Below are 14,808 nucleotides of genomic sequence, written 5' to 3' on the forward strand. Positions count from 1 at the left end.
AGCTCATTGATTGGCCTCTCCACTACCCTATTCTTCGAGCGCACTCTCAGTTGCAGCTACACACTTCTGAAACCTTATGTCTTAAAAGCATTAAAATCGCCAGGTCTTCTGTGGCCATTCACAGAAAGAACTCAAGGCATAGCATTGTACAATACATTTGATCCCAGCTTTCACTAGCAGCACAGATGACAATCTGTAGTGTACTTTCTCCTCCGCTGTCAACTTGCTCACGTGCAAGTTTATTTTTACCACGAGTTCCATTCTGGTGAGCAGTGGCAAGCTTTAGCTGCAGCTGCACGCAGGCAGCGTCAAGCTGCTGCTACTCACCATGCCGCATGGCTGGCAAGCACACAGAGTGTTTCCATGTGCAGAAAACACTTCACGATTCAAAACTTCACCACTTCTGTGAACCATGTGCAAAATCCACAAACTCAACTACACTGTCTTTGTAGCTCCCAATGTTACTTTGAAAAGGCAGCTGCCTGCTCCTGAGCACTTAGAATAGAGACACAGGTGTAGGGTATAGCAAAGGGTAACGAAGGGAAAGTGCAGGCCACGTCAATGTCTTTGTTGGCGGAAAGGCAAAAAAGAAAATATGGCCCTCTGATTATCTGCTGCAATTGGTGGAAAACACACGCACCAAAGGAGACCCACCCACGAGTAACCAAATTCGATTTTGGCGTTAGGGCTTTCCTGTTGGCCATCATTTTCACGGAAAAATTGTCCTTCTGGGTCAACTTTCTTGAACAAATATTTTTTGCTTGGAATCAGTGATGCATTCATTTCCAAGTGAAAAAAAAATTGAAACCTGGATGACTCTCGTAAGGAATTCATTTCTTAATAAGGAAACATACAGGAACACACACCCCAGTGTGCAATTTGTACGTCAACGTGGAAACTCCACTGCCTTTTTGGTAGTTAACAATGATCTATTGTGAACTTACTGGAGTTGTTTTCTAGGCAATGTTTTTCCGACATCAAACTGGCTATTGCGGCACTGTGCTGTCTTGTGATGGTAAGTGACCAGAATCTTTCCTAACACTGCAAGCAAAAGAGCCTTTCATCACTGCAATTTTTATTCTTAATAAGCTGTGGCAGACATGGAATTTTTCCTAGTGCATTATATCATGTACACAGGCAAAAACGTGGTCGCAAACACTGGTAGAATGTCAAAAAGGGTTTTATTCTGTCAACAATTTTGTCAGTGCCTTCTTCAGGAATTCTGTGCATTTGATTGATTGTACTGTTTGACGCGCCGACGTAATGCAGGCGAGATGAGCCATGGTGGAGGGCCCTGGATTAATTTTGACAATCTGGGAATCTTTAACGTGCGCCGAAATCTCGTACCCATGGACGTTTTTGCTATTCGCCTCCATCAGAAAATTGGCGACCCATGTCCCCACGGTCAGCAGTACGACTTAGCCACTGATCCACCGCGGTGAGTAGGAATTATGTGCAGTAAGTGATTGCAATACTATTATATAAACTGAAGCGGCCTGTGAGGGCAGCTCTTTTTGTCAACCTCAAAAATGGTCTGCAAGGATGCACACACTCACGTGCGTGCAAGACAGAAAGCAGTAACATGTAACCATGTAACAGTGGCAGTGGGAGGAGTGTGGGCAGGGGGGGGCAATGAAGAAAAATACCAAAAAGGGCAACAGAAGTCGAACCAGCAACAAAGAAGGGAAGCAGAACCCACGAGGTTGTGTGCACAAGTCACTGCGAGGATTATTACAGGATACTGCTCTTTAAGGATATGTTACCCTGACTGAGAATTGGGCACCAAATTATGATTTTGTAAGATGTTTATCCATGCACCTGCACCATGTTTGCAGCCACTTGACGCCAGTTAGTAATGTGCCTTATTGGTGCATGCCCATTTATTACACATATACATGTACAAACACCAAATGCACATTCCAAGAAAATCTGCTCGCATCACACAAAACTATTTTTCACCACTGTGCAATAAATCATGCATAGTTTCAAAACAAAGCATTTAAAGAACTTTTGCTGGTATAACCTTCTTCATCAAACTGCAGTTTCAGCATAAATCAGACGATTTGGTTAGGAAGTCGGGCTTGCCACACACTCGGGCTTGATGCTTGAGTGCAGTCTTTCATGATTAATCAGGTACCTTCTTAGAGCAGAAGCTTCATGACACACGCTACACTCGTACGGCCTCTTACCAAAGTGTGATCTTTCGTGAATAACCAGGTGGGCTTTGGTGGTGGTGGTGGTGCTGATGTTTATTGACAGGTGGACCTAGCCTTGCGTGGTATGCCGGCAATTGCTCACCCGATCAGCACCTTTTTACCGCTATGCACGGGAGTTCACCATGACTCGCCAGCATCACCATCAAATGAAAGATGTCCCTCCTCGTGATCCAATCGCCTTCCGGGAAAATTAAATCGTTCAAAGTTGAGTAAAGCTTTGCTCACAGATGCTACACATATAGGGCCTCTCACCAGAGTGTGACCTTTCATGTGTAACCAAACCGGTTTTCTGACTAAAGCTCTTCTGACATGCTACACACATGAGGCTTCTTGTCTGAGTGTAGTTTTTCATGTCTAACCAGGTTGTTTTTTTGTTTAAAGCTCTGCTGACAAACGCTACACGTGTAGGGCCTCCCGGGATTGTGCAATCTCTCATGCTTAGTCAAGTCGGATTTTCTAGGGAAGCTTTGCTGACAAATTTTGCATGCATATCGCCTCTCACCAGAGTGCACTCTTAAGTGAGCAAGCAGGTTGCCGCTACAGGTAAAGGATCTCTGACAGATGGCACACAGATACGGCCTCTCACCAGAGTGTGATCTCTCATGCCTAACCAGGCTGGTTTTCTGAGTAAAGCGCTGTTGACAGATACTACACATATAGGGCCTCTCACCTGAGTGTGATCTTTCATGTCTAACCAAGCTGCATTTCTGACTAAAGCTTTTCTCACAGAGGCTACACACATGAGGTTTCTCAACAGAGTGTAATCTTTGATGTACAACGAGGTCGTTTTTTCGTTTAAAGCCCTGAGGACAAAAATTACACACATAGGGTCTTTCATCAGAGTGTGATCTCTCATGTCTAGTCAGGCTGTTTTTTTGTTTAAAGCTCTGGTCACAAATGCTACACGTGTAGGGTCTCTCGGGATTGTGCAATCTTTCGTGCTTAATCAAGTTATGTTTTTGAGTAAAACTCTGCTCACAAATGCTGCACACAAAGGGCCTCTCACCAGAGTGCAATCTTTCATGAGCAATCAGACCCCCTCTTTGAGTAAAGCTCTTATGACACACGCCGCACATATAGGGCCTCTCAGCAGAGTGCACTTTATCGTGAGCAACCAGGCTGCCACTTGAAGCAAACCTTTTCTCACAGAAGCTACAGGCATAGGACCTTTCACCAGAGCGCAGTATTTCGTGAGTAGCCACTTGGGAATTTTGAGTAAAGCTCTGTTGACAGACGTTGCACGTGTAGGGCCTCTTGCTAGTTTGCACTCTCGTATGGTTATACAGGCAGTGTTTATCAAGGAAGGCTGTCTTGCAAACAGTGCAGATACAGGACATCTTCGTGGCAGATCCTTTCAGACTTGTGGTCTGGTGGTTGCATTGTTGACAGGACAGGCGAGAAGAAAGCTTTCCATCACTTTCGACTTCCGGGCTGTCACTGGAAGAACACCTAAGTGATTAAAGCAAGAGACAAGGTTAAATTGCACAGCAATAACACAAGGAACAAGCTCAATGCAGACTGCTAAACTTAAAGGAGTTTTTCTGCAGCCATACCCACAGTGCATACAGCTGATAGGTGCAAGTTTAGTTCGCAGAAGGTCTCTGAAAATTCCATTCCAAATTTTGTGACTGATCGAATGACTGCCATTCAGGTATTTTGGTTTATCGTTGAAGGCCGAAAAGCACTGCTCTGTATTAAAGAATCAAAGTTTTTAGGAATGTCCGGAACACCGAAGTTGCCGAGCCAAACCCGGAGAAAATGTCAACTGCAGCAAACTGCCAGTGGCCAGAGGACAAAAAGATTTCCCAGAGTAAAAGAGTACTATCAGCAGCTTGTTGTGAACTTCGGACTTATTTGCAATACCAAGTTTGTGCTCGCTCTGTAGTGGCCAACCCGGGCATCGTACGTGCGGATCTGTTTGCTTTCCTCTTGATGATACACCACTGGCAGACTACTTGTCAGACTGCTTGTCAGGCTGCTATGCCGTTTGTGCATCAGTGAGAAACAATAAAAAAGCAACCGGAATATGGAAGAAGACGACTTGGCCAACCCAGCCATGACAAGGTGGCGGTGCTCGGTGTTGTTGTTCCGGAGATAGTTCTCTAAAAATTGTCGTTTTTTCAATCAACTTCAACCATTAGTTTGTCCCCTCAGCTGACATGACTGTTTTTCTATGGCACTTTGCAGTGGTTTTTAACGAGGAAGTTTTGGAAACATATAGCACATAAAACGGGTAACCCGAAAATGTGACTTTCAGAAATCAACCTTTGGGACAATATTGGTTATCCGATCTCCATGTTTTTGATTGATTGACTGACTGATTGATCAAACAAAAACAGCATCATCTTGAGGCTGCCCGGAAAATAATGTTGTCAACTCATCGTCTTTCCCCACTGAAACTGATGTCAAAATCCTTGCTTATCAGATTTGTGGAACAATTTTGTGCAATTATCACAATTTTTATGCGTTTGAAGCAGCTAGGTGCCGGGAAATGAACTTGTTTGAAAAACTGTGCTATATGTACAGCTGCCTCACCTCTGGAAACACACTGGCCCCACATTCAGATTTCATTGTCAACATGCATGCGATCATGTCAGTGATAGTTTTATTCAGGCATTCGGTGAGCCCATTTGCCTGTGTATGGTAGGCCGTTGTTCGGCGGTGGGTAGTGTTATTCAGTCGCAGGACTCCCTGCACAAGTCGAGACCTGAAAGCGGATCCGCGGACCATAATTTGAACCTTCGGAGTGCCGTGTCGGAATACGATAGGCTGGACAGAGGATGCTGTTGTGGAAAACCAGACGACAAAGAGCCGGGGCGTGCAGAGGGTACCATGAATTCTATTTACATAACGTACATAATGATGATGATTATGTCAGCATGCAGGGGAATCGGGGAACTTCTTTCACAACATCCTCCCCGCCCCTGCAGAGTGAGTAAACCAGTTGGCCAATCATTGTAGTCCGTTTCACTGGCACATTCCCTTCCAAATTTCATCCAGTTCCGTTTTCAAGCAGCTTAATCTTCCAGCGATGTTTGTAACGTCAATGGCGCTTCCGGTAGGCAGACTTGTGTACGGATACGGACTTGTAGACAGAAACCACAGTTTTGTTGATGAAAGTTTGCTTCACATGCAGGCCTACGATTTTCTTTGGAATCACTTGAAACCATTTATGACGCTTGCGTAGATTGTACCTGGCTGGTTCACTGTCTTTTTCTGGTCTGGTGTGTTTGCGAAACCGATGAGTTTATCGTCGCTTCCAAGAGTGCATCTTTTCGGTGCACTTAATACAGGACTTCGGTGGTCTTCCAAGTTTTTTTCTTTTCGTACATTTTAAAATGGTCGATGCGCTTCCTTGGTTGAACGGTCGAACTAGCCGAGCGCCTGTGAAAAGTTCTGGTTTGGGCACGCTTCTTTTGAGGCGGACAGAGGTATTGAGATTGCTTGTTCAATCCTCTCTTTGCGGTTGCTTGCTTGTAGCATGTGCAAGCAGAAGCGCGTCGCAGTTTGTGTCCCTTGGGAGCTGCTTCAGTCCGAGGTCTGGTGAAAGTGGCTCGCACTCTTGTTTTTCAGTGACGTTCGGTGTTTTCTCCGAGAGCTGCTGCTGACGATTGGATTTGGGCTCCGCTGTTCGATGATGGCCTGGGGAGGCTTCGCCTGAACTGGCTGTATTGACGATGGGTGTGACCAAATAGGGCGGCACCAGAACTGTATGATGCGGAGCTCGATGTTCCAGCAGTCCCTTCACAGTCTTCTTTACGACGGAAGAGTCGGCGATGCCGGATAATACATCTACAGAAGGCTGCGATTCTGTGTTGATTCCTTGGTTTGCAGCGCATTGTAGTCTGGTTTTGGTATCGATTATAATCTCTTCCCATTCAAAGTGTGTGCTATATTATTCCTCGAGACATTTCGGGGGCTAAGTACGGCTCAAGCTCTTTGTCAAACAGTTTCAGCTTCGCTCCGTGTTCTAGGAGTCGGTACAGCAGGCTTTTCAGTGCTACGTAACTGTGCTGAGGGCAGTCAACGGCAGCAAGATCTTCATCTCGAATTTTCTGTATTAATGCACGGAGTGCATGTTGTCTTACAGTAGACTCTGATAGCACGGAGCTTCAATAAACTGTCTTTTTCCACGTCAGCCATCATATTTTTCAAGTGAAATGCGACTCTCAGTTTAGTCACCCAGATTCCACTACGCGCAGAGAGCTTCCGCTGTGGTCACTTCTCATGGGCCCTTCGATATGTAGGCATGTCCGTTGGCATCGGTGGGGTCTCTGGCTTCTATCGTCCTTGAACGCAAGGTCGGATACTTCCGAGTCATCGAGGGGGTTTCTTCCCGGGTTTCGGCACCCATGTTGTGGAAAAGCAGAAGACAAAGGGGCCGGGACGTGCAGAGGGTACCATGAATTCTATTTACACAATGATGATGATTATGTCAGCATACATGGGAATCGGGGAACTTCTTCTTTCACAACAGATGCGGCAACTTCGGCAGTCGTTCCAGATAGAAAGGTTTTTGATTCTGCATATGTAGTCAAATAGTCCATGGCCACCAAATACGAGAATTTATTTAAGGAAATGGGCTGAATAGGTCGATTCCCACTTGTTGGAAGAGCATCATCGCTGGCTTCGCAGGCTGTAGAAACCTGGAAGGCCGTATCGCGGGTTTCTTGCACCTCTGTGTAGTGGCAGACAGTCTTAGGCAGTTGAGGCCTATACAGTCTACGCTCGGTACAGCGGATCTGGCAACAATGGACTTTTGGTTACAACAGACCATTTCTGTTGGTTTGTTTGGTCCCCATGCATTTTAAGTGAAGTCCACTCCGCTCATAACGGACCCGGCTATAGCGGACTATTGGCTACAACAGACTAAATTTTAGGCGAAAATTGTTTTGACTGAATGCTTATAGCGGACTTCCGCAGTGCCGGCACCCGATATGCTTTTTTTTGTTTATTTTGGGAAAGAAAGTTATGTCTGGTAACGTTGGCGCAGCCAAGCCAGTGCCACTGGCTTTTTTTTGTGCATGGACCTCCATGTTTTTGTGCGACCGGCGGCATGAGCGGCAGGATAGCTGATTTGACTGATGGTTGAACTAAACATGATTGACGCTGTCGAACTCGCGAAAAACAGGCCGACATCGCCAGAAGTACAGGCCTATCTAAGCAGACTGTCTGTTCGACCGTTAAGAACAAGGCCGCTGCCGATAAACGCTGCTGGTGGGATTGAACAACAGCGCACTCAGAGTCGAGTCTGCCCTCCATCTTCACAGGTTTTTTGTATGTAATAAAGAACTCAGGTTCAGTGAAGCTCGGCATTCATTATTCCAACGCATGCATCGTTCACGTACCGTCCGGCGAAAAAGGTAAGAAATACCAAAAGTAGGAGGTTGGCTTCCATCCATTGTGTGCAATCTGCCGGTGGCCGTGCACAGTCCAACTGGTCGAACTTTATACATTTACAGCTGTCCATAAGATTATATCGTATCAGCTGTTTTAATGCCCAGACTATAATTGTAAGAAATGTGGAAGCTTCCTTGGGGGAATGTAAAGCAGCGATCCCATTTGCTTGACGAACGGTGCCTTGTCACGAAGGGTTTTAAAAGAGCCTACGACTGCTTGCCACGACTGATTTTATAGCGGGTTAGTAATTGCTTCTTGTTAATTCTTCCTTTCTTTGCTCAGCTTAGCGTGTGTCTTTACGCACTCAACCGCATATGCTAGGCCTTTTCCAAGCGCCAGTGCCAAGCTTCGGAAACAGGATTTTTAGGTGATTTGTTCCACCACGTGAAAGCTGTGCAGAGGTGCTGCAGGTGCGTAGAAAGAATAGTGTCTGTAGCATTTATGTCCAGTATTGGTCAAAGTTCGCACTTTTGCGCTCGTATACCTCCTCTCCCACCCCCAACACCGGTCGGATACTGCATACTTCGGCTACAGCGGACGTTTTTTCCCGATTAAGAGGGTCCGTTGTAACGAGCGTGGACTGTAGTACTATTCACAAATTCTTGCTAGCACTTGACTGTAGCCATAGTTTTCTACGGCTGGGTCATCATGGCATACGTGGATGATTACATCATGTAAATTGTCTGTCATGACCAGAAAAGACCGGCAGTTTGTGCTGAAGTTCTTTTTGTAAAAGAAATAACAGCGTCTTGACCTTCACGACGCACAATCACTTGCTCAGTTTGGGATCATGTTGTTGTCATCCGGCCATATCTGAGATCTGCAGTGCCCCGAGGAAGGCAGAACTGTCATTGCTAATATCCATCTGGGGTGGTTCAACGGGCATTCTGGACAGACAATTGGCATCACTGCGTTTACGGACTGATTTATGGGTAATGGTGAAGTCATATTTCTGGAGGCAGAGGCCCCACTGAGTGAGTCGCGCTGCAGGGTCCCTCAGATAAGCCAGCCAACATAGTGAGTGGTGGCACGTAACCGTATGACACGGGCGTCCATATAGGTAGTTGGTAACTTAGTGGTTGCCCAAACTACTGTGAGACATTCCTTTTCAGTCATTGAGTAGTAGTATTCAGCTTTGCTAACGGCACGACTGGGCATACGCTGTGATACATTCATTGCCATCCTCTCTTTGAATGACCACAGTGCCCAGCCCCTTGTCACTGGCATAGGTATGAATTTGTTTCGGCATCTCAATGGAGGTGCGCCAGGACTGGCACTGTCAGCAGAGCTTGTTTCAGTTTCTCGAAAATACATTGTTTTTTTTTCGGTCCATTGAAATGGAGCGTCATCCTTGGTGAGAAGTGAGTGGTGCGGCTGTCTGCAAGAAACATGGAACAGATTGCTCATAATAAATGCATAATCCCAAAAACCACCAGACAAACTTTAGGCACCAGACTGATTTTGTGTCAGATGGTGTCGGGACTGCTTGTATGGTAATTGTTTTTGTTGGGTCAGTGCTGATACCCCTCTGTTAACTATGTGGCCGAGAAACTTCAGTTTGTCATAGCCGAATCAGCATTTTTAGAGTTAAGAAGAGCCCCATGCTTTCTGGAAGGAGGACTGCTCCGAGCCACTTGAAGTGCTCTACAAGGGTGCAGAAACGATGGCATCATCAAAATACATAAAGCAAGTCTGCCACTTCAGGCCGGAGAGGGCAGTGTCCATTACTCACTGAAATGTCACTGGCCTCGTACTCAGCTCGAAAGGCATGACTTTAAACTCATAAAGCCCGTCCCGAGTGATAAACGCTGGTTTTTTCCCTGTCTCACCCATCTATTTTTATCTGCCAATATCCTCTTTCCAGGTGGACTGACGAGAAGTAGAGACTATGGCAAAGGCTATCGAGAGTGCCGTCAATCCAGGGTAGTGGATAGAGATCCTTTTTGGTTACTTTATTCAGGCACTGATACACCACGTAAAATCTCATCATCCCATCGCTATTTTTAGAAAAAACCACTGGTGCAGCCCGGAGACTGTTGTATGGCTGAATCCTGTCATCTTTTAGCATTTCTCACACATGATTTTCTACGGATTGTTGCTCTATTGGGGAATTGCGGTATCACGACTGGTGAATTGGGTGCCCCGCTTCGTGAGTTAGTATTCGGTGTTTAGCAATTCCTTTCGATCGACACCAGAAAGCTTTAAAAACAGTCATGAAACTCTGCCAACTGATCCAACAACTCACGTCAGTGCTCTGGAGGAAGCTTCAAATTAACATCGTGTTTAAGGCTTGATGCTGCTTCTCATTTGGGAGATTTTTCAGTCTCTTGAGTCTCTGATATCGCAACAACTATGGTGGACTCAGCCATCTCTTCTCCATGCACTATGACTAAAGACTGAAACTTTAGGCACAAAAAATGACAGTTTTAGGTGCCTATATCGGTACTGAAAAGTGCCATTTAGGCATATATTGGCACCACATACTCTCGTTTAGGCATATATAGGCTCAATTCGTATTTACTTCAGCAGTGTATTTTAGGACAAATTTGTGACTTGTAGTGAGAACAAGCGACGAATGTTGTGCTGTGGAAAAGTAATTTTATTTTCTTCGTGAAAATAAGACAAAGAGTTGCTTTTGTAGGATTTGAATGAAATACAGCGTGATTCAACAACGAAGTGAAGGCTTGAAAGACACAGCAAACCAAACCAATTTCAATGATTACCTGCTTGAAATTGCGCCTCCTTTCAATCGATAATTTTGTGCGAAAAAACAGTGCTCAACATCCACTGATGTTGGGGGAGCGTGCTCATATTTCGGGACACTCCATGATTTAATTCCACCTGGAATACGAGTATGTGTGCTACTAAGAATCTTCAGCATTCATTTTAGCACTGGGAATCCAGGAATTTTATGTCAGACAGATTTAGGCATCCGGTCTTTTGGCAATGGTGGCGGACCTCCTTTCTGTCCTGAACCTCTCAAATGAGCTGAGCATTCTTGGTCAGAGTGGTGCCAAAGCTTGTAGCTGCTGAAATGCTTTCTGCTGCGAGTGTGGAATGAGCACATGAATGTGCCATGTCAAGTTCAAGTGTAGTGTGGTGTCAATAATTCGGGCTGCGATGCTTTTGCTGACTGCAAACTGTCAATACCAGCAGAGTGTTTTTGTAGCAGTTTTCTGCCCTTGGCTGAGTTACTTAAGGGGTAACAACAGGCTCTAATTGAAGAGACACAATTGGTAACTGCTCCCTGAAGAATAACTGTGCTTTGGAGAAAGATCTTAACGGCAACTTTAGCAGGTGATTAGCAATGCTGTAGGAATAACGCCATTCCGTAACTATGCACTGTATACTGATTATCAACATTAGACAGAAGCAAGATTTTTAGAACTAATTCCCGTATGCTAAGTTCAAAAATGCCCTTAAAGTTTACCCAGTGCAGCAGAGGATGGCTATCACGTCTAGATTACTTGTAAAGTGCCGAGATGCTCATTCTTATAAGCCCTGTTTCTCTGTGTGCTACACGTGCTGCATCTTGCCGGCTGGTGGTTTGTAGCGTCTTGTTAAAACTTTGGTGTGATAGATTTGCACATAGCTTTTACTCAGAAAGCACTTTGCCCTCGAGTGGCATGTGCACGGCTGTGCTGTCCCCATTTTTTTTTCTTTGCTTGTGTTCTTTGCGTTAGCAATGGATAGGCACGTCGGCAAAACTTTTCGCCATTGGTCCGTGGACACATCGCGTCAGAAGGACAAGAACAAAAGAGCTTGTGCGGACAGGGGTGACATCAGTGAGCTTGGTTGCGGTGTCGCAGCGCAATGGCCCCTGGAAAATTCACAGGCCTCACAGAGGAAGCCCATGCTGCTGTAGCATCTCTCGAGCAGTTTGCAAAACCACAAATTTCACAGCACACGTCTTGCTGTGAATCTTGATGTAAGCCGTGCACCTTCTTATTGGTATCACAAGGTGTCTTCCGGCAGTGCGTTGTTGTGGCCATTCCACCCTGTCACTACTTTTTTGAGACGGTGAAAGAAATTTTCGCGTATAGCAGGGTAGTCAGCCCTGGTATCTATCAGTGCCATTCTGTCGTGGCCATCTATTACAACGCATAGTATGTTCGACGTGTCCAAAAAGACAATTACGTTAGTCACTGGTATTTGCGTACTGGCCGCTCGACATTTGTGGAGGCTGTTTACGCCGTTCCATGTTGGCAACACCACCTCCAGGCGTCGTCGCACTTAGTTTTCCTGGTAAGGCAGGGGTGACAGGCTCTCCCAGCCAAACCAGCATACAGGCGAGTGCAGGTGACGAGATGATGGCAAGTGAGGATTGTGAGTTGCACTCTGTACAGCCATTGGTGTATGTCGAAGGGACTCCTCAATTTCATCACTGTTAACCGTGGCGTGGACATAGGGCACCCAGATGAATTCCATGAAGCCCGAGTTCAGGATACGGGCAGTGGTGATACACGTGGTCAGCCTCGTCACTGTGAAAGCACAGACATTGGTTTTTTGTGGACTGGGCTGCTGTGGCCAGTGCAGGTGGTAGTACGACGGCCTAGTGGCATCTCGTTGCAGTGCCCGTACGGACTCCTCTGTGACTGACCGGGGAGGCTGGCGGGCAGCCATGTGTACGTCACGGCAGGGCGTTTGATAGCTGTGTTGGCCGATATATCAGAAAGGAGAACTCAGTGTACTTCTCCCCGAACAATGTCTCCAGCCAAAACGGAAGTGGCTGGTCGCTCCGAGATTAAAAAGAACTTCTGCAGCTCCTCCTAGAGTATTTTGTAGACAATCTCGCGAATCGCCCCCTTGCAAAGGGCTTCCACTCCAGGCCAAGATGATGTGAACGCTGATATGTTTGCTGGTGCTGTTGACAGGTGGTGGTAGTGCTTCTAGCAGTGTCTCGTCAATGTTTGTCGCTTCTGCCACAAATGTGTCGACCGCCGTTAGGCGATTGTGAACTAGCCCTACAATGATATCGCCTCTCATATCTCTCATTAGGGCACACAGTTTCTTTACCTTGATGGCCCGCGGGTCACGCTGCACCATCTGCAGCAGCATGTCTTCAACAAAGCTGATGACTGTCTTATTTGGTCCTTGGAATCTGGCCTCAGCTCTTTGTCATCGGTACTGGTTGGAAAAAGTGCACAGTAAACTGTCCTTGCACAACACCTAGGATGTGAGGTCAGCCTCCTGGTTCTCGAGAAATTTGAGTGCTGTACCTTTGAGTAAAAAACACAAGTTGTGGCAGCGTTGCTCGTCTGTCCAGCCATTGTGACATGCAACTTGCTTGAACTGCTGGACCCGGCCCTCCGCATCTCCAAATGCAACAGTATAGAATGGAACAGGACCATGAGGTGCGGTAGGCCAAAAAATGTACGAAGATCCAAGTCCCTCAGTCTGCTGAAACTGAGACGTCATGGCTATTGCCACTCTTGCCTGCGTCTTTCTTCACGGCAAAGGTAGGGGCCGAAACTCCATTGCATGGGCTTGTAGACGTTGGCTGGCAGAGCTTTGGAATCTTCAATGAACGCTCGGTGGCCTGGTCTTGTTATAGGACTGGGTTTGCAGGCCCATTGAGGGTGGCTCAGAATGAAATACACATGCCGGCTCCTCCACCATAAAATGTCACGGCTGAAACTAGGATTCTGACAGGAGAGAGGTTCAGAAGCCAAACCCAGGTGTTTAATACCCGCGAACAGCTAAAACAAAAGTGGGGCAAATGGTTGCCCAGCTCACCAAACACACGCCGTCAGCGTTCACTTCTATCACCTCGGTTACAAGCTGATGACGACCAAGGATTGCTCATTGCACCACTGGTGGTACAGATGACGTTACAATGAGCTAACAGCTGTGGCAATATTTCTATCACCCAACTGTGACAGCAAGTGTTCTTTCAACCTGCTTGAATGCATCCGCTATAAAGAATGTTTGCGAGTCAGAGCATTTGCACTGAAACACACTACTTGAATGTAGATAATTTTGAACACTATTGCAGTGCCTGCACGTCCTTGCCTAATGGGGAGTAACTGCAGCCTGTTTGCACAACTCCTGGAGAAAAACTGCTGTTTGTAGATTGTGCCATTAATTCCCATTTTTTGCTGCCTTATTAAAGTGGCAGCGCTTATACACTGTGTCCTTTTCCTGCCTACAAGTGCAGTATGCACTCACACCCTCACATGAAGTGGTAGGACAGCACGGGAATGGTTTCTTTGCACAGTCAGATCTATAGGTAACAAACCTCGTCGGATTTTGAAACAGCTATGTTGTGTTGCCAGCAGTGTGGCATACGTTGCGTCACCACACTGACACTGTAGCCACCATGCTAGCACGTGGTCATGGATCCAAGACAATCAGCTGCTCTCAGAAGCTGTAGTTGCAGCAAAAGATCACAAGCAACTGTGCCAGAAAACACAAGTTTTTAATGCATTCACCAATGTCAAACTGGTCCTAACCATGTTTATACAGGAACATGGTGACAGGTTTACAGTAAATGTTGATATTTTGTATGCGACAGCAAGATAAACTAAGACACAAAAAAGAAATCTGCAGACTGGTTTCCAAGCTAGCAGGCCCTGCATTTTGTTCTTCACAGGCCTTGCTGGGATCGTTCTTTGTCAGCAACACATTTTATCGAAATATTGGGCAAACAAATGAATGTATAGCTTCAGTGCTACATAATTTACTGGCAAAAAGTTAGGAAATGAAACTTTTTCACCAAAATTTTAATGGCCTTATTGTGTTTCTAAGCACGTTTAACTCAATAGCAGTACTAGAGGATGAAATTCTTTGAAACCTCGACGTGTAGGATTTGCCAGTGGGATCATAGAAGCATCCGTATAAAATGTGGGCTTGAATATTATATCTTCCAAGTGTTCCACAGGCTACCTGTGATGCTTTCATCTTGAGCGGTACACGAACATGCTCAACTATATTTGTACCAACATATCTCTTCTACAGATCAAAAGGATAGGTCGCGTTTTGAATAGTGGTTATAATCTATAAAAACAGCATCATTGGAACTTCACCTACCCTGTGTTGCCAGAATGCATGCAGCAGGAGCAGACCATACCAGGTTTGGCCACAATATTTGACCCATCTTGTGAAACAGAGAATTTTCTTGAGTCACAAGCTGTGGCGTCATTCACCTCCAGAACTGGGAAGAACAAGTTAGAGCAGATACAGGGAATGAGCA

At 45.9% G+C, this 14,808-nt stretch overlaps 1 protein-coding gene across 9 annotated transcripts in view; it reads right to left on the minus strand.

The window, feature by feature from the left end:
* Positions 1-14,808, minus strand: part of LOC144158541 (uncharacterized) — a 92,586-nt gene continuing 77,778 nt past the window's right edge. For 7 of the 9 annotated variants that reach the window (XM_077689479.1, XM_077689484.1, XM_077689488.1 and 4 more), the window contains exons 4-5: positions 14,646-14,769; positions 3-3,665 (exon numbers count right to left, since the gene is read on the minus strand). In XM_077689479.1, the coding sequence (XP_077545605.1) occupies positions 2,510-3,665; positions 14,646-14,769 (1,280 nt within the window). In that variant the 3' untranslated portion in view covers positions 3-2,509. Of the gene's footprint in view, positions 3,666-7,946; positions 8,995-14,645; positions 14,770-14,808 lie in introns of those variants that run through there. The other 2 variants (XM_077689480.1, XM_077689491.1) reach the window with 2 other exon arrangements.

The sequence above is a fragment of the Haemaphysalis longicornis genome, unplaced genomic scaffold (assembly GCF_048455015.1).
Source record: "Haemaphysalis longicornis isolate Haplotype H1 unplaced genomic scaffold, Haemaphysalis longicornis Haplotype H1 scaffold_10, whole genome shotgun sequence".
NCBI lineage: Eukaryota > Metazoa > Arthropoda > Arachnida > Ixodida > Ixodidae > Haemaphysalis > Haemaphysalis longicornis.